Genomic DNA, 20,393 nt, shown 5'->3' with positions numbered 1-20,393 from the left:
TGTTTCTTTCACACACTTACATTCTCTTCTCATGTGCACACGTGGAAGTGTGAGTGAGTGCAGCAACTGTTGTCTAATAGGATGAGCCTCACCTGCTCCATCCACAACGGCTGTATGACATCTGCCTACATTGTGGATACTGTTCATTAGTGTTAAAAAACAGAAATTTTGTGGCTGGAATCTTCTGCTAGGATCAAGATGGGAAGCAGTCTATTTAAACTCCATTGGCCTGGTTCCAGGTGACTTTAAAATCTTAATTGTGTCTATAATGTGTTCAAACAGACTTTTAATTAATTAGTACATAATATTTTATTAATTGATCATCTTTTATTTTTAATACTCAAGCATTTTTGAATGTGTGTTTTCTTCAACACAATTATGTATGAAACTTTATGTGACTTGTGGGAGTTTATTTGCTTAAAACGTTTGTCTCCAACTGGTATGAAAGACAGTAGATAGTATGTAGGCTTTATTTTTTGACTCAACAGAGTACAAATGATAAGTTTAAATTCTTGCCGTGTTCACAATTTATTTTGTTTGACGCTTCTAGTTTTATGTTTTTGATGTAAAGTATTCAAACGAGTTTTCTACTTCTGATGTAGGTTCAACCTTAAAGTGCAGTTGCAGATTCTAGCAAGCTTCATGCTCACTGGAGTTTCTGGAGGGGCAAAGTATGCTCAGGATGGACAGCTTTTCGGTCGTTTTAAGCTTACTGAAACACTTTCTGAAGATACTTTGGCTGGACGACTGGTGATGACCAAAGTCAATGCCGTTTACTTATTGCCAGTCCCTAATGAGAAGTTAGTACAGACGCAGGGAACCAAAGAGAAGGTTTTTGAAGCTACCATTGAAGAAAAAACAAAGGAATATATATTTTTAAGGATATCCAGGGAATGCTGTGAAGAACTTCATCTCCGGCCTGATTGTGACACACAGGTATGTTTGAAGCGCAGCTTCATTGTTTGTCTGTGTCTTGTCGTCCGCTTGATGTCCTTGTGTGCTGCTTTTCCTTCTTCCACCATCACCAAAAGGGTGGTGACTTTGAAGTAATATGTAGAAAGTTCTGGTTTTATCGAAGGTTGAGGTTTTTGATTAGAGTTAAGTCAGCAGTGGAAAAGGAGATGAAAATAAGCTCTATTAAGCTCTCTCCCGGCCATCTCTCGTGTAGCTGTGTATGCTCCTGTGCTCTTTGTCTTTATGAGCTTTTGGGTGAATCCCATGTTTAATTTGCTAGATTTAACTAGAGAGCTAATTTTTTTCTTTCTAAACATAAACCTTGGTGAATATTATTCATTCATAGTTAATTGGTACAGTGTCATAGGGCTGGTATCACTGAAAGTATGGTATTTTATACATGTTCTGTTGAAATTTTTTTAAAAAAAGTATTCTTCATAGGAATGGTTCAGAGTTCTTTTATTTAGAGATTAATATACAAATACTTTAGTTTCTTAATATGTAAAATGAAGTTAACAGTATTTACATCATTGGTATTATTAAATGAGATGATCTATGTAAATTACTTATTCCAGTGCTAAATAAACAAAGAAATATCTGTAATAATTATTATTAGAATATGGTTACTCTTTTAAAAAGAAGCTATAAAATTGTAAAGGCAAATGTTTATCTTCACAAAGTATTTTAGTGAACTGCCAGCATTAGTGTTTGCATTAATCCTTTTTCTGTTTTAAATGACTTTTGTGTTACAGGTGGAACTTCAGTTTCAGTTAAATCGATTGCCTCTCTGTGAAATGCATTATGCACTAGACAGGATCAAGGACAATGGGGTTTTGTTTCCAGACATCAGTATGACTCCTACGATACCGTGGAGTCCCAACAGGTAAAGAAAGGAGATATCTTATTGAAGGAAGTCACGTTGATGTTAAAATTGACTCTGTATCAAGTACTCAAGCATGCTTTCGTACAGAAAGGGGACATCTTGCAGTTAAGAAAGGAGAGGACAATGACCCTCAGAGTGAAGCGTCTGAGGTGCATCCTGTGATGTCTCCTGTTTTCCTCAGGGTCTGAGTTCGGCTGCTTTTCTCAACAGCTCTAATTTGACAGGATGCCAAGCAGTTAAGGGATGTTTCCAAGTATTTTTTTTTTTTATTTTTTTTTTTTATTATTTTTTTTTTGACAGGCAGAGTGGATAGAGAGAGAGACAGAGAGAAAGGTCTTCCTTTGCCGTTGGTTCACCCTCCAATGGCCGCCGCGGCTGGCGCGCTGCTGCCGGCACACCGTGCTGATCCGATGGCAGGAGCCAGGAGCCAGGTGCTTTTCCTGGTCTCCCATGGGGTGCAGGGCCCAAGCACCTGGGCCATCCTCCACTGCACTCCCTGGCCACAGCAGAGAGCTGGCCTGGAAGAGGGGCAACCGGGACAGAATCCGGGGCCCCAACCGGGACTAGAACCTGGTGTGCCGGCGCCACTAGGCGGAGGATTAGCCTAGTGAGCCGCAGTGCCGGTAGAAGCTGAGTGAGAAAATTAGGGCCTCTCTAAAGTGGTACAAATAGTTTATTTAAAATAATTTTGAATGTAAAGACATTTCTGTAATTTATCAAAATGGAACAAGATGGTAGAGGCTGCTACTTCAGAAAGTGCTCCCAATTTGATGGTTTCAAGAATATTGTTCTGCTTGAATTCTCTTTGATACATCTTTATATCAATTAAATAACATGCTTCTATTTTGTTTTAAGAATAGACAGAAGTGGTAACTGTGTGATTGCATTTTTTATTTCCATCTTTTTCACTGGGTTTTATCCCCTTGGCCCCTGCCCGAAGTTGTCTCATGACATCTTTTTGTTTTGTTTTGTTTTTAAATCTCAATGACTCCACACAATGGAAATGTATCATTTGTATCAATCCAATCACAGTAGGGTGTCCCTGATCCATGACTGATGGAGACTTTGGTATCTTCAGTATGTGGTTTCCAAGGTCACCCTGAGTGTTGACATCCAGAGATGCCCATAGAGGATGAATGAGCATGGGTGTCATGTGGGACATTTTTATGGGCTAGGCCTCCAAGCGGTGTATATCACTTCCTGTCACATTCCATTTTTGTGATTCTAAAAACAAAACAAACCAAAATATGCAACACAAAAGCCAAATCATTTCTCCCTTGTTTTCGCTTACTCTTGCTGCTCTGTCCTGTTACTGCCTTAAAAGTGAATAATCTGCATATTTCCGGTATTTTTCTTCACACATTATATAATCTCTATTTTTCACTTGCTCATTCTCCTGAAAGTAATCAGCTATCTCCCGATTGTAAACACCCCGTCACGTCTCCTCAGCTCTCATTTGATTTGGCTTCTAGGTATCCCTTTCCTTCTTTCTGCTCTTAGAGACAGTGTCTCATTTAAACCTGACTATTTCAGTAGCCTTCTAGTTGGTCTTGTGTCCTGTTGATTGTGTCCTTGTTCTGTGGTCCAAGTCACAGATTTCTCCCAGAGTTAGTGTCCTACGACAGTGATGTCATTTCAGTGCCCCCCGGTCTCTGCAGGCTCGCCTTACACAAACAAGCCCTTGTGGTCTGGTCTGGTACTCTCGGAGAATTTTTACCTTTTCCTACCTGACACTCCCAGCCTCTGTCTGCATCCCTAGGCTCCAGCCAAATTAGCTACCTTGAAGTTTGTTTAATTTTCCCCTACATAGTTGCCTCCTTATCTTTTTCTTATTTTTTTTTAAAGGTTTATTTGTTTATTTGAAAGGCAGAGTTAGAGAGACACACACAAAGAGGTCTGCCATCCACTGGTTCACTCCCAAGATGGCCTCAATGGCCAGGGCTAGGCTGAACCGAAGCAAGGAGCCTGAAGCCTCATCTGGGTCTACCACGTGGGTGGCAGGGTCCTAAACTCTTGAGTCATCTTCTGTTCCTTTTCCCAGGCCATTAGCAGGGAGGTGGACTGGAATGGAGCAGCCAGGACTTGAACAGGTGCTCATATGGGATGCCTGTCCTGTGGCAGCCTAACCTGTTGTGCCGAGACGCAGGCCCCTTATTAAAAACAACAACAGCAACAGCAACAAACTTTTAAAAATTGTGATGAAATCCAATCACTATCTTAAGTGTTTTAAATATGCAGTTCAGTAGTATTAAATATAGTAAAGTTGAAGAGGCTTTACGTTTTTATAGCCAATCTCCAGAACTTTGTCATCTTGCCAGACTGATGCTGTCCCCAATCCCTCCTTCCCTGAGCCCTGGCCCCTCCTCCTGAAGTAACCTTTGACCCTTGTCAGTCAGTGGGGACCTTCCTGTCCTTTACGGTTCACTGGGATTCACGTGTTCCCCTTGGTAGGTTTTCCTGCGCCTTCCATTTCCTTGTTGTTGCAGGTGCTTACCGAGTGCCTGCTGTGTACTAAGCTGGTAAGTTTTGGTGCTTTCAGACACAGTTTCTCTCAAACTCATTTTTGTCAGTTTGTCATTTTTGTCAGTTGTGTGCATTTCTACTTTTCTTGTTAGGCTCTGAGCTTTGTAAAGGAAGAAACCATGTCCTATTTATCTTTGCACATTATTTATATTTGACACATTTACATTATTAAGAATTGCAATCAAGTCTAAAGAAGAAAATTAGGATTTCAAATGTAAGGCCATCCTAGTAAACTTTAGATAATTTTACTTAATGTTTACACTTCTGAAAATTATATTGCATTTAGCATGCTCTTACTACTGATTCTAAGTGTTAACCGCAAACATAACTAAGAAAATGTCACGCAGCAGAAAACTTTGAAGCCAAAGGCTACTCTACTTATGTAACTTAAATAGTAACTAAGGGTGGGCATTTGGCACAGCAGTGTCGTATAGATGTCCATGTCAGAGGGCTTGGTTTGAGCCCTGGCTCCACTTCCAGCTCCAGCTTTCTGTGCATGCTGGGTGTTGGGCCCCTGACACCCAAACAGGAGACCTGGACTCAGTTCTGGGCTCCTGGCTTTGACCTGACCCAGCCTTGGCTGTTGTAGGCACTTGGAGAGTGAATCAGTGGATGGAAGATCTCTGTGTCTCTCACTGTCATCTCTCTCATCTCTCTGTCTCTGCCTTTCAAATACAATAAATAAATAAATACATTTTTTTAAGTTAAAAGAGATGTATGTCTAGGGATAGTGTCACTGTGCATAGCTGTTTTTTGTTTTTAAACCTAAAATCTTTTTAATTTCAGAAAAATAAGTAATGGCATATTTCTGTGGTCCAAGTTTGTCTCCTAAGATTCTTAAGGAGAATTTTGTTGGTTTGAGATTATGTCATAATATAACATTAATTATAATTTTTTTTTTAAAAAACGGCGGCCATTGGAGGGTGAACCAACGGCAAAGGAAGACCTTTCTCTCTGTTTCTCTCTCTCACTGTCCACTCTGCCTGTCCAAAAAAAAAAAAAGTTCAGATTTTCCATAAGTAACAAGCTGCTGATGTAAATAGTGTAGCATCACACAAAGGGATTTTCCTGTCTGCATTCTGTCCTTTTGCACGCACTTCGATTGCAGATTTTCTGAGCATCTCTTTACACTCCCTTCCTGTTTTGGTTCACATCTGTCTCATTTTCCCCCTACTTGTTGTAGAATTTAATATTTTAATTGTAGTTGTGAGAAAGAATGCTGTTGATTGTCCACTTGGTTTGATCTGTTTCAGCATCTGCTGTCCATTTAAATCTTCAGAACTTAGCGAAGGCATTAGAAGGGCCACTAGTAAGAGGGATCCCGTTACAGGCGCCATCTATGTTCCTATGACAGGCGTGCCCACCTTGAAACATAGGATATATGTGTGCTACTTGTGTATTTGCAGGCAAAAAAACTAGCAAACATTCAAATTGTTTGGCATTTAAGTCTTTTTTTTTTTTTTAAAGATTTTTTTTCTATTTGTTTGAAAGGCAAAATCAGAGAGAGAGAGAAAGAGATCTTCCATCTGCTGGTTTACTCCTCATATTGCCCAAACAGTAAGGTCTGGGCCAGGCCAAACTTGGGAGCCAGGAACTCCATCTTGGTCTTCCATGTGTGTAGCAGAGAACCAAATACTTGGGCCCTCTTCTGCTGCCTTCCCCAGTGCATTAGCAGGAAGCTGGATAGGAAGTGGAGCAGCCAGGACTTGAACTGGCATTTGGATGCCGGTATCACAGTGCTCCTTAACCTACTAGGCCACAACACCAGCCCCCTGACCATACTGAAAACAAATAAACTAAAAACTTCTATTTTCAAAACTAAGGTCCTTTAAAAATTTTATATTTATTTGTTTTTTTCAAAGTTTTTTTTTAAATTTCCTTGAGTTACAGAGTGTGAGACAGAGAGAGATCTTTCATCCGCAGGTACACCCCCAGATGGCTGCAATGGCCAGTGGTGGGCCAGGCAGAAACTGGGAGCCAGGAGCTTCATTCAGGTCTCTCATGTGAGTGCAGAGGCCCAGACACTTGGGCCATCTTCCACTGCTTTTCCCAGGCCATTAAAAGGGAGCTGAATCAGAAGTGGAGCAGTTGGAGCACGAACTGGCACCCATATGGGGTGCCGTTGTCCTAGGCAGTGAATTTACCCACTAAGCTATGGTGCTCGTCCCCAAACTTTGATTTTTTTTTTGGTCCATAACTGAGATTTTATTGGTGATGAGAATCAGCACACACGTTTTAATTTGTACACAATTCTTAACATACGTACCAAAAATCTAAAAAGCCATGAATTGTCATTCTTTTTTTAAAAGTTATTCCAGTGACTTTCCAGCTTCAAATTTGGAGGCAACTCTTCCTTAAGAGGCTATCAACAAGTATCTTCAAATGTTGCTGTTACATAAATCCCACCCATTCACAATATAATAGCATATACACGACACTCAAATTTTCAGTCTTTCACGGCACATTAACAAAATCATTAGGAAAACTGGACTACCACAACCGAAGATGTTACAGAGTGCACATGGTTCTGACAGAACAAGGAGTGGTTTTCTGTAGGAAACAATTCTACAAAACATGGGAGAAGTAACTGAAAATATTCAAGACAGATTAAATGCACAATTGAGACTCCAAATTGCCATTTAGTATGCGTTGTACTGTAGGATATAAAAACCACCCCCACCTATGGTTAAGCTGACACCCAAGACAGTCGAAGCCTCCCAGAATTCAATATGCCACTATTTTCTGGTTGTACCAAAAAATAAACAACCAGCAAATGATTTCACCTCTTAAAAAAAATCATTTACACTTAAAAAGTGGGATGAGGTGGGCTTCCCTCCTTCTTAAAAATGTTTCTAGAGCTACTAAAAAACTTATATTTACAAAATAGTTGATAAAAATATTCCTCTGGATTGTACAAGAAGGGAGACAGGGACCACTGATAACACATGGTGTATGGTATTAATCGGATTTGGCTTCTTTTTCTTCTGCTTCATCAGAGGCTGGACTCTCCTCATTCTTCGTTTCTCCGTTTTCTGCAGGCAGGTCTTCTTTAGCTTCTTGGTTAGCCACCTCGGCCTGTTTTCCTTTTGCTCCTCTCTTCCCCTTTGCTTGCACTTTCTTGTCTGATGACTTATCCTTCCCGGCGGCCTTCTTGGGCTTCGCCGACGCGTGCCGACCTCCTCTTGGGCTCCTCCTTGGCCGCCCCCTCGGCAGAGCTGACCTTCCTCTTGTGCATTCTGACTGTGCGGAGGGCGCGTGCCGGGTGCCTGCGGGCCGCATCGCGCTGAGGGCCTTCGCGGAGCTGGGCTGCCTGGCCGCTGCCGCTGCTCCCGCCGCCCGAGCTGCTGGGACCCGCGGCGGGGGCGGTGGGAAAACTTTGATATTTCTTAGTTAGGAACACACAGGTTTTTTTTTTTTTTTTTCCTTTTGTTTTAAGCCTTACTAAGAGGCTTTCAATGGATTATCATTTGAAATTCAGTTAGTTTTTCTACTGCATTTTATTTGCTATGTGAAGAAACTACTACTTATTACCAGAAAAGTTTTCTGATGCTTTTTTTGTAACAGAGGGAAATTACATTTTTGAAACAACGCCATTACTTCTGATAGACTGGATATCAACAAACTAGAAGTGTGTGATTTCTTTAAGCTAGTTAGTTTGCCAATCTTTTTGCACTTGGAATAGGACAAGTAAACTTATTTTTGATTTACATGGTAAACCACCATGTGCTGACTCTGTTAGTTCATTTTCTAAAATGTAGTTTTAGAATAAGTATTAGTTATTATAGATGTGATGTTATTTTAGTAGTTTTAGATGGTTCAGTGAAATTCAGGGTACTTTTGTGTCATGTCTGTTCATTAATGAGATGCACATATTTAAAAAAGCTTAAATTCTTTTTTTCCATAGACAGTGGGATGAACAGTTGGATCCTCGACTAAATGCAAAACAGAAAGAGGCTGTTCTGGCCATTACCACTCCACTTTCAATACAGCTGCCACCTGTTCTAATCATCGGACCCTACGGGACAGGCAAAACCTTCACTCTCGCTCAGGCCGTCAAGCACATACTGCAGCAGCAGGAGACTAGGTGAGAGGCTGGGGTGTGCTCAGAATTCACCAGCAGGTGCTACCCGGTTCCTGTTTAAAATACAAAATGAGGGCTAGGCAAGACAATCTTTACTTAGCTTTTAAAATTAATCAAAAAAAAAAAAACAAAAACAAAAAAACAAAAAACAAACCTAAACCCCAAAGCACTAAAATTTGAATTCTTCTAAAACATACTGTGTTTCAAAATTGGCAGGGTAGACAATGGTAGTTTTTAAACAGCATTTGAAACTTAAAGTCTGTGATATGTATTAAAGCTAGAAGAGTTGAGTTTAAAAAATATGTTTTTAAATGATGAATTTAAAAATAATTTTTGGAGAACTTCCTTTATAGCTTAAAGAGTAATGTAATTTCCTAAAGACATCATCGAATAATGTTAGAGATTACTGAGAAGATTGAGGGAAATGTGTATTAAGATGGCCACTGCTTTTTTTTTGGTGTTGTACTGCTTGAATAGCTTTGTGTTTTATCATTCTTTTTATTTGCACCATTTATTTCAGCAGGATTCTCATTTGCACCCATTCTAATAGTGCTGCTGATCTCTACATAAAGGATTATTTACATCCATATGTAGAAGCAGGCAATCCCCAGGCAAGACCTCTCAGGTATTTCTTCAAGGCTTATTATGTATCTGTGTCATACTTTATTATTCTTAAGAAAAGGTGTCTATAAAGATGTTAGTAACTTTGGAAATACCAAAATTTTTCACTGTGCATTGGCATTTAGAGGTTATGTCGTTTGAAGACATCATTTAAATTAAGGAAATACGTAAAAATCTTTAATCATTCATTTCTTAAACATTAAGCGAAGAGAAAGACATCCTTTTTTAAGTTTTGTGTGTAAAAATGTTGTTAGAACCTGAGTAGATTTTGGTATGTACCTCTAGAAGCTAGCATGATAAAATAATAGGAATATGATGAATTTAAATCAAATAATTAAGATTTTTGTACATTTGGCGTGGCAGAGTAGTCATGCAGTGATGGTTCTGTCTGGAGACAGAAGCTTGACTGTGATCATGCAGGTGTTTTCATGGAGCCGCACATCAGAGAAGCGTGAAACGTGAAGTGACTGCTGTGACCAGATGGAATGAGTATTTAACTTTTCGCTACCATTTGAGAGACATAGTGTTAAAGAAAATTTTAGGTTGATACAGAAAAGTTTTTTTGAGTATATATGGACATGAAACATACTGAAATACAGAAGTGTGGGGGAATACAAATCCCTTTCTTCAGAAAACAATAATCATTAAATGACTTTCTATTATGCCATTTGCTTTCATTGTTATATGAATTAATATTTAGTTTTGTCATTTTACAGACTGATATGTCATACCCTAGATTGTTCAAGAATAATTATTGCTAACAAATTAATTTCTAACCACACTTTTGAATCACGATTCACTAACTTTTTAGCCCAAGCATAGAACAATGAAATTATGCTATTTAATTATTTAGTAACTGTAACCAAAGCCATTTTTTTAAGATTCCATTAGAAAGAAAACAACAGAAAGAACAGTGCCTGTGGCCTGTTAACATAGCTTTTCATGTCATACTTTGGTTTCACTCTGGAAAACAAAACAATAATAATTATTTCAAGTAGGATCTTTTTTATTTAGTAAAATATCACAGATATACAATCAGTTTAAATAAAAATGTATTTATTGAATGATAAATTTATCAGTAGCCAGTTTGCTTCTGATTCTAGTCTTTAGTCTTTTTTTTTTTTTTAGAAGATTTGTTTCATTTATTTGAAAGGCCAAGTAAGAATTGGGGGTGGGGGAGTGGAGGGGGAGAGAGAGAGAGAGAGAGAGAGAGAGAGAGAGAGAGAGAGAGAGGTCTTCTATCTGCTGATTCATTTCCCAAATGGCCACAACAGCAAGGGCTGGGCCAGGCCAATGCCAGGAGTCAGGAGCTTCTATCCCGTCTCCCATGTGGATCAGGGGCCCAAGTACTCGGGCCATCTTCTGCCGCTTTCCCAGGCACATTAGCCAGGAGCTGGATCAGAAATGTAGCAGCCAGGACTTGAACCAGTACCCACATGGAACGCTGGCATAGTATAAATGGTGATTTTACCTGCTTTGCCACAGCGCCAGCCCCAAGATTCTAGTCTTTTTTAGCTCCTAAGTGAAAATTGAATAGGTAGCATTTGCTGTGAGGATTCTTATTTTAAGAGACAAGCTGTTTGTTTTGTTTGTTCTTACTGTTGGTAGCGGGTTTGTGTGTGTGTGTGGTGGCAAACAAGATGGTTTCAGTTGTTACGGTGCGCATGGCTTGGAAATGGTGTAGACCCCTCAAATCTTGGGCAATTTAGCTTGGGTCATTTGACATTTAGGATTGTGGAGCTGTTGATGAACATTAAAATCTTTGATTTTGCTGGGGGATATTTAGTCTTCTCTATGTAAACTACTTTTTGGACATTATCATCACAACATGTAGTGCATCTAAATATATAGAATAAGATGCGGTATTCCAATAGGGTGTGTATATGGTTGGGGAGGCCCAGAAACTTGCCCTCTAACAGAAAAATCCCCCCGCTCTAGAGTGATTCAGTCCAAGATGGAAAAATACTTTACTATATGCAAATGCAAGTGTCATGTTATTTCAGTTAGTAGATGGAATAAGAAAAAAAAGGTGAACTTCCTCAAATATTTTCTTTGTATGACCTTACTTTTCATCATTTGGAAAAGGTTACTTTTCACCTTTTTGGAAGAGGTTTGCTTGCAAATATATTTCTTAACAGGATGAAGGTACTGAATTGTTAGGATTTATTAGCACCATCTATTAGTATATTAACATTAATTTGTAATTTTCCTAATGGATAACAAATGTGATCATGGCTGAGTGCTGTTGGAGCTCAGCTTTGTCTGACTCTTCCCAGGATGCAGCAGGAACACAAGAGGGCACTGTGTGTCTGCACTTGGCTTTGAACCAGTGTGGGTACAGTGAGGAGGACTCTGCTGTTTCCCAGCACTGTGCGGTCCAGACCAGGCCCTGAAGAGCATTATGGTGTGAAAACTGTCACAAACTTTGTACAGTAAATGTTTATGGTTACACTTTATAAATTCTGTTAGCTGCCAGGAGTTTTAAACTGAGCTTTAAATATTGGGATAGAGGTTTTAGCAACCATTTAAGATTGATTTTCAGTTTTTACTTCTTCGTTAAAATTGCAAGATTTAAAAATAAAATAGAAGGAAAACCAGTTTCTGTGTATGGTTGTGAGGCTCAGTATCGGGTTCTGAAGAAGCTGACAGTAGATTGGGGACATCGTGGAGAAAGTGTGTGTAGACTGCTTTCTGGGCAAACTGAAAATATTTATCATTTTATGTAGGTCTTTAAAGAAACAGATTTCCCTCTGGGATGAAACCTTTCTGATCTTTAGAATCTGGAGTAATAACATTTGGGGAGGGAGTTGATTATTTTATATGAATTCAATACATAAAGAAAACAGTGATATATAATCAGACTGTCTCTTGTTTTAAGAATCATTGTAGTTTATCCAGATCCTTTGTAGAAAATAGGTAAATGACTTAAGCAGTGTCCTTATAAACTTGAAAGTATCATTTGTCACCATCAGTTCTCTGACTTTGAAGGATGTTAGGCGTGTGTGTGTGTGTGTTCTTTAGAGATACATGAATTTATTTGAAAAGCAAAGTGGTAGAGAAGGAGAAGACAGAGAGATCGATCTTCCATTTACTGCTTAATTCCTGAAGTGCTCACAACAACCAGGGCTGGGTCAGGCTGAAGCCAGGAACCAGGAACTAAGGGGCTCAGAACTTGAGCCATCATCTGCTGCTTCTCAGGCACATTAGTCGGGAGCTGGATCAGAAAAGTGCTCCAATAGATGGGCTGTGGACATCCCAAGCTTAACCCGTTATGCCACAATACCAGCCTCCAGTTGCCTAGGTGTGTGTGTGTGTGTGTGTGTAAGTGTTTTAAGATTTATTTATTTAAAAAGCAGAGTTGGTGGGGTGGGGGGAGTCGCAGGGAGGGAGAGAAGGAAAGGGAGGTCTTCCATCTGCTGGTTCACTCCCCAAATCAGCGCGTTACCATGGAGCTAGTTTGGTATTAGGGCAGCAGGGCTCCAGCTGGCACTGGTATGAGATGCCACAGGGGGCAGTTTAACCCACTACACCCTAATCCAACCTAGATGCATTTTTTATTTTTATTTATTTATTTTTCAAAGATTTATTTATTTATTTAAAAGGCAGAGTTATAGAGAGGCAGAGAGAGAGAGAGAGAGAGAGAGAGAGAGAGAGAGAGAGGGGTCTTCATCTGCTGGTTCACTCCCCAGATGGCTGCGATGGCTGGAGCTATGCTGATTTGAAGCCAGAAGCCAGGAGCTTCTTCCCCATCTCCCACATAAGTGCAGAGGCCTGAGGACTTGGGCCATCTCCTACTGCTCTCCCAGGCCATAGCAGAGAGCTAGACCAGAAATGGAGCAGCTGGGACTCCAACCAGTTCCCGTATGGGATGCCAGCACTGCAGGCGGCAGCTTTACCTGCTATGCCACAGTGCCGACCCTGGTGTATTTTCAATAATCTTTTTAAAGTCAGCACTAGAACATTATATTTTTAAGAAAATAGGTCCAGTGATGAAGCTTTGTATTGTTTTCTAATTTGAGAGGGAGAGAGAAAGAAAGCAAACGCACAGTCTCCCATTCACTGATTTATACCCCAAATACCCACAATTTGGTTTCTGGGACTCAATCCTGGTATCCAGGTCTCCCATGTGGGTGGCAAGGGCCCAATTATTTGGGCCATCACTGCTGCCTCCCGCCTAGGGGATCTGCAGCAGCAGGAATGTGGATTCAGAAGCTGGAGCCAAGAATCAAGCCCAGGTACTTCAATAGAGGCTGCTAGGCCAAACGCTTGCCCTGAACTTTGTATTTTTGTGTACTGATTACTTCCAACTTGAGGTTGCTTCCCAAGATAATTGTGGAAAAAGTCAGTAATGAAGCTTGGGCCTTCAGTTTCATTCCTTTCTTTCCTTTTTTTTTTTTCCCCTTTGAGAAGAAGAAAATGCTTGGAGTTAGTTGATAAGTAATTTAGAAAACTGCTTATTTCAGTTTTGCAATGAAATGTTTGTTGAAGAAAATAAAAATTATCAAAAATCTTAGCAGCCAGAGAAAAATACTACTAATATTTTGGAGTTTAAATTCTTGTTATTTACATACTTGATTTATTTATTTACTTTTAGGAATTTATTTTTATTTATTTGAAAGGCAGAGTTAGAGAGAGGAAGAGAGGTCTTCCATCTACTGCGTCACTCCCCAGATGACTGTAACAACTAGGGCTGTAGCAGGCCAAAGCCAGGAGCTTGGAGCTTCTTCTGGGTCTCTCATGTGGGTATAGCAGCTTAAGCACTTGGGCCATCTTCTGCTGCTTTCCCTGGAGCATTAGCAGGGAGCTGGATTAGAAGTGGAGCAGCTGGGTCTTTAACCGGTTCCCATTTGAAATGATGGCCATAACACCAGCCCCTACATGCTTAATTTAAATAGCCCTACTAAATACAAATTATAGCAGATAATTTATAAATGAGATTAAGTGAGATTTAAACTATATTTTGCATTGCTGATGATAATATGTAATATTTTTGCATCTTTTCAAAGTGATGTGGTTACTTTTACTGTTTACATTCCATTCCATCGGTAATTTTTTTTTAAGTTTATTTACTTGAGGAGAGAGAGAAAGAGAAAGAAAGAAAGAGGAAGTCAGTCTCCCACCCACTGTTTTATTCCCCAAGTACTCCAGGTAGCCAGGATGGGGTCAGGACAACGCCAGAAGCCAGAAGCTCCATCTGAGTTTCCACGTGAGTGAAGGGACGCAGGTACTTTTTTTTTTTTTTTTTTTTAAAGATTTATTTATTTATTTGAAAGTCAGAGTTACGCAGAGAGGGGAGAGGCAGAGATAGAGAGAGGTCTTCCAGTGGTTCACTCCGAAGATGGCTGCAACAGCCGGAGCTGTGCCGATCCGAAGCCAGGAGCCAGGAGCTTCTTCCAGGTCTCCCAAAGTGGGTACAGGGGCCCAAGGACTTGGACCATCTTCTACTGCTTTCCCAGGTGATAGCAGAGAGCTGGATCAGAAGTGGAGCAGCCGGGATTAGAACTGGTGCCCATATGGGATGCCGGCACTTCAGGCCAGGGTGTTAAACTGCTTCATCACAGCACCGACCCCTGGGACCCAGGTACTTGATCCATCACCTGCTGCCTTCCAGAGTGCATTAGCAGGAAGCTGGACTGGAAGTGGAGGTGGGCACTATCACAAGCACTCCAGTGTAGGATGTAGGCGTCCCTAGTGGTGGCTTCTCTTCCTGTGCTACAACTCCCACCCCCATACGAATGTTTTACAAATACAATTTACATTGGGGCATTTATTAAACACATTTTTTATTTTGCTTTGAAAAAGATAAACCAATAATCTATTGTGTTAGATTTTAGATGATTGTGAGATTAGTTTATATTCATATTACCTTTGTTCTGCTCCTGATAAATAAACAGTTGGACATGCAGCCTGGAGCTGAGAGGTGAGGTCTTGGCTGGAGAGAGTTGGGTGAGTCACCATTGTGTTGCTGGTGAGTGAAGGCATAGGCATGGATGAGCTTGTCAGATGAGGGGAGAGGTAAAGACGAAGGCTAGAGAGTTGGAAGTAGGAGCAGAGAAAGTTTGAGTCCTGAGAATTGAGGAGACAAAAATCTTTCAAGGAAGGAGCAATCGATGGTGCCTTCCATGGTGTTTATGTTCCTTGGTTGGCTGGAGGGCAAGCCATGTTGGTTGATTAGAGGAGTGAATAGGAGGTTAGTAAAAGGAGAGTAAAAATGGATAATTACTAAGATTTGTTTAGTTGAAGGGTAGAGTGAGAGAAATCTTCCATCTGCTGGTTCACTTTTTTTTTTTTTAAGATTTTATTTATTATTTGTGAGACAGAGTATAGACAGTGAGAGAGAGAGACAGAAAGGTCTTCCATCCAATGGTTCACTCCCCAAATGGCTGCAACCGCCGGAGCTGCACTGATCAGAAGCCAGGAGCCAGGAGCTTCTTCCGGGTCTCCCATGTGGGTGCAGGGGCCCAAGGACTTGGGCCATCTTCTACTGCTTTCCCAGGCCATAGCAGAGAGCTGGATCAGAAGTGGAGCAGCCGGGACTAGAACCGGCGCCCATATGGCATGCTGGTGCCGCAGGTGGAGGATTAACATACTGAGCCACAGTGCCAGCCCTCCTTTTTTTTGTTTTAAAGATTTATTTACGCCACAGTGCCAGCCCCATGGTTCACTTTCCAAATGGTTTTCACTTTGGGGCTGGACCAGGTCAAAGCCAGGAGTCAGGAACTCCATCTGTGTCCTAAGTCCTTGTGCCATCACCTGTTGCCCTCCGTGGGCACATCAGTTGGGGAGCTGGATCAGCAGCAGAGAAGCCAGGGCTGAAGCCAGCACTTGGGTATGGGATGGCAGCATCACAAGGCGTGGTTCAACCTGCTGAGGGTACTGCAAACCCCTGGATGCTTCTGCTGACAGCTGTGGCTGTGAAGGGAGAGGGGAGATCGGGCAGTAGTTGGAAGAATGTGAGGAGTTAAGTGAGGGTTCTTTCTAAGGAAGTGAAAGCAGATTGTTTTAATTTTAAAAAGCCATTAGGTGAGAATTAAATTTAAATTTTGATGATTTTCTTTCTCCATAATGATTAAACTGATTAAATAGCTTTTGTTCAGGTTAATCTTTATGTTTATAAAAATGTAACATATAAAGTGTTATAAAAAGTATAATATTATATTTTAAATTTGATAGCAAAAGAGGTGTTTTTTTTTTGTTTTTGTTTAGTTTTTTTTGATAGTCAGGGTTAGTGAGAGAGAGACAGAGAGAAAGGTCTTCCTTCCATTGATTCACCCCCAAAATGGCCACTATGGAAGCGCGCCGCGCAGATCCGAAGCCAGGAGCCAGGTGCTTCTCCTGGTCTCCCATGCGGGTGCAGGGCCCAAGCACTTGGGCCATCCTCCACTGCACTCCCTGGCCACAGCAGAGAGCTGGCCTGGAAGAGGAGCAACCGGGACGGAATCTCAGCACTTCAGCCGGGACTAGAACCCGGTGTGCCGGCACCGCAGGCGGAAGATTAGCCTAGTGATCTGTGGCGCTGACCAAGAGTGTTTTTTCTTACCTAGCAACTATCCACCAAACATGATTTCCAAAGGCAGATACTTCAGTTCTCTTGGCCATTTCTTCTGGTATTTACTTCCATTTTTCTAATATATATGTTTATATAGATATACATTTCTTGTTTTTGCATATGTTAACTTTCTATTATAGTGCTTCAGTTTTAGTGTTTTCATTTTTATGATTCTATAAATTACTTGCTAACAGACATACATATTTCCTTTTGTTCTTGCATTAATAATGTTTTTTCAAAAATTTGCTTCATGTTTTTTGAACATCTGACCAGACGTTTATACTCTAAGGAGCTCCTGTCAAAGTAGGAGTCTTACTCTCTGAAGCTCTCATTTTATCAGTGCCCCGTTTTTCCTCCTAGAGACTTCTCTCCTGTTTTTAACTTCAATCTCTATGAACAGGTTGTTTTTTGTTTTCCTAATATCCGTTTGCCTCCATCTCAGGAATTTCTTTTTCATTTCTTTTTCTTTTCCTCACATGTCCTGGATCCTAGGCTTTTCTTTTTCTTCATTTTCTACCTTATTTTGGGGGAGCATACCCTTTAATGGATACTTCTTTTTTTTTTTTTCGTGTTCTCAACCTTTCTGAGAAAGTACATAGGTAGTATTTTTGAGTTCCTGGGTATCTGAAAATACCTTTATTCGTAATTGTTAGATTAATGGATATTTTGGTTACAGGATGGGTAGAATTCTGTTCTGAAACTAAGGCTCATAACTGGGTTTTTCTTAATATTTGCTTAACAATAAATTGAGTATGTAGTTAAGTAGGCCAAGATTCATAGTCATTAGCATCTACCTTGTGATTAACGTGTGTTTGTCTGGAGATGTTTTGTGTGAGAAAATGGCCATACACAGCCTGATGCAGGGATTGTTACTCTTCTGGCAACCTCGCTCATCTACACTGTGTCAAACCCCCACACCAAGTACTACTCTCTAATGTGAGCTTGAATCGAATGCAAACATGAACCCAGTTCTAGTTTGCTTTAAAGAATTTTTAATACACTTTTCAGCAAAAAAATGGCCACTAACTACAGACTTAACATTTTTCTTAAGTAAATTTTTAAGAAAATATTTAAAGTCAACTTCTCATAGCAATTTTAAAAAACAGCAAGACCTAATAATAGAATTCCAATATCTAAGAATAAATAAAAATTATTTAATTCTATCAGAGTGTAAAAACATTTCTGCTTTGCTTCCAAAAATAATTTATGGTAGCTCTGGTAAAATATTCAGAAGCTTTAGAAGTAAGAACCATTAACATAAGAGTAGGGGATTAAATCCTAGTGACAAATTGAGTCTCATTGAGACAAGGAAATTGTTGATAAAATTTTAGGCTAACTGAAAGTATGCCAATTAAGCACCAGGTTTGCTCTTTTTTTTTTTTTTTTTAAATTAATTTATATAAAAGGCAGACAGATAATTGCTATCCACACTAGTCTACTTCCCAAATGCCTACCAGCAACAGGGCTGAAGATGGGAGGAACTCAATCCATATGGGTGGCAGGGACTCAACTCCCTGAGCCATTAGTTGTTGCCTCCCAGGGTACACATCAGCAAGAAGCTGGAGCCAGAAGCCAGAGCTGGGATTTGAACCCAGACACTCAGATGAGGGATGCAGGAATCCCAAGAGGTGTCTGAGTCACTAGGCCAGGCTGAAACTTGCCCTGCTCTAACTTCTGTGAAAGCAGAGTTAAAGTACCCTTTTGTTTCATATGATGGCTTCTTAGATAAAATGCTTATCACAATATGTACTTGTGAGTGGAGTAAACAATAATTCTTAATTCTTTTGATTGATTGTATCCACATGATGATGTCACATATTTGCACTGGTGTGATACACTGAGTATTAACTGTGTTTGGAAAAGCTATTTTTAATTTCAGCCTTGCTGTGCATGAGAAGTAAGGCACTTCTAATTGTTGGGGCTTTGGATTGTGCTACATATTATATGTGAGTTATCCCATTTGATTTCCTGAGACCATTGAGGGCTTTAATGATCACATCCATTTTGGGAGTAAGTAATGAGGGTTTAGAAGGAAAAGCACACAGTTTTGAATCCTGACTATAAGGATTTTTCTTAAATGAATACCAGTGACAAAAATAACAGTCACCCTGTAATCTTTGTAATTCATTCAGTGGTCAGAAGCTCCATTCTAAGGCGTACCACTGCACTCGTGAGCTGTTGTCCTTTTCTCTCTCAACAGCATTCAAATATGCCTTCTGCTGTTGTGAGAAAAACAAAACAAAACTTGCCTTGTCCCCATCTGCATCCCTCAAGCAAAATTTATGGAAACTTTGCACTCCCTGGCTCCACTTCCTCTCTCCTCTTTTCTTTCTTAAGCTTTACTTTGACTCTGAAAACATACTGAGGTCACCAATGGTTTTCTTGCTGTTCAGTTTGGTGAGCAATCCTCATTTTACTATGTCTCTTAGCAGCACTTGACATAGTTTCTGCTCTGTTTCTCTCTTGAGTTCTTTCTTCATTTTGTTTCAGTACTGCAACTCTCTTGAGTTCTCTCCCGTTTTAGTGACTGCTCCTGCCCAGTCTTCTTCACTGTATTTCTCTCTTCCAGTCCTAGTAATATTGGACTTCCTCATCAGCCATTCCTCCTTCCACTGGTGTTCTCTCTCCTTATTCTGCAAGTGATAGAATCTAGTCTCAAGGTTCAATATTATCCTAATTGTATATTTCTTGGCCCAGGCATTCTTCTGAACTGCAGACTTATTTATTGCCCTACTCTCATTGGATGTGTGCTGAGTGTGTCCAAAATTGTACTCTCCATTCCTACTCCAGATTCGTTCACCATCTTTGTAAATACCACTGTCATCATCCAGTTTGAAAGGTGTGGAATCATCTTTCCTCTTAAAGTCCATGTTCATCAGTAAATTCTCTTGGCAGTATTCCAGAATGTCTAGTGAATCTGACCAATACCTCCACAGTTACCACCCAGTCCAAGCTGCCATCTTCATTGTCCAGCTCCTTACAATAACCTCCTGATTGGTCTCTTGTTTCAACCTCCTGCCAGTGCTTCTGTCGTACTCGGTGTTGCATTGGAGTCACCTTGTACTGGCTTGAAGGACTGAGCATGTGCATGTCTTCCCAAGTTCATGTTCAGTGACATTAATGCTCCTGGCTTGAAATTGGCCATGGGAGTAAGCAGTTTTTACACCACAGAAAGCAACAAACAAATCAGCCCTCTCCCTCCACTATTAAATATTTACCAGTACACAGCCACTCTCCCCCTCCAGGGTATTCTGCCCAGAGGAACGAAATGGTCCTTTAATAAGTCATGTGACTGCCCTGTTAGATTCTGTTGGCCTTTCCTTAAACTCAGAGTAAATTAAAGCTCTTAGGATTGCTCACAAGCCCTTTCAACCTGCCTCTGTGCTGGGGCATGGTAGGTCTACACCAGGGAGATCTTGATTTTTGTGGATGGGTGGGTAGGTGGGTGCATGGATGGATGAGTTGTTTGTACCATCTTAGTAATCTGTGACTATTGCATGAGGCCTATTAATGTTTTTCTTTTGTAATTAATGGAAGAGATGTACTTTCTTAAGACTTGATTGTTTGAAAGTTAGATTTATTACTGAATTTCCAGAACCTCAGACAGAGGCTTATTTAAATACAAGAACAAAAAGAATTTTATAGTAAAATGCAAATAACTTCTGAATTTCTGTTATAAGAAAGCAAGTCACTAATTTTTATTAGCATAAATAGGAGCTCAGTGTACTTTTTAAGAATATTCTAGAAAAATAATTCCAGAAGAAGAGTATTTTTAACTTTTT

The 20,393-nt window shown here is 40.2% G+C and overlaps 1 protein-coding gene and 1 pseudogene across 12 annotated transcripts in view; one reads left to right on the top strand and one right to left on the bottom strand.

Annotated features, from left to right (window-relative positions):
- Positions 1 to 20,393, top strand: part of HELZ (helicase with zinc finger) — a 182,608-nt gene that overhangs the window by 77,565 nt on the left and 84,650 nt on the right. For 6 of the 12 annotated variants that reach the window (XR_016223505.1, XM_089316768.1, XM_051825836.3 and 3 more), the window contains 4 exons: positions 603 to 936; positions 1,707 to 1,837; positions 8,265 to 8,444; positions 8,962 to 9,066. Coding sequence is in view for 10 of the 12 variants with exons in the window: in XM_089316768.1 (XP_089172894.1) it covers positions 603 to 936; positions 1,707 to 1,837; positions 8,265 to 8,444; positions 8,962 to 9,066 (750 nt within the window). In the remaining 2 variants the exon portion in view is untranslated. The remainder of the gene's footprint in view (positions 1 to 602; positions 937 to 1,706; positions 1,838 to 8,264; positions 8,445 to 8,961; positions 9,067 to 20,393) is intronic. The other 6 variants (XR_016223506.1, XM_051825839.3, XM_089316769.1 and 3 more) reach the window with 2 other exon arrangements.
- LOC127484492 (non-histone chromosomal protein HMG-14 pseudogene) lies at positions 7,252 to 7,595 on the bottom strand (annotated as a pseudogene).

The sequence above is a fragment of the Oryctolagus cuniculus genome, chromosome 17 (genome assembly GCF_051225735.1).
Source record: "Oryctolagus cuniculus isolate XC-2025 breed Fujian yellow rabbit chromosome 17, ASM5122573v1, whole genome shotgun sequence".
Classification (NCBI taxonomy): domain Eukaryota; kingdom Metazoa; phylum Chordata; class Mammalia; order Lagomorpha; family Leporidae; genus Oryctolagus; species Oryctolagus cuniculus.
Note: the sequence above shows the minus strand (reverse complement) of the source record. Positions and strands in the feature narration are given on the sequence as shown.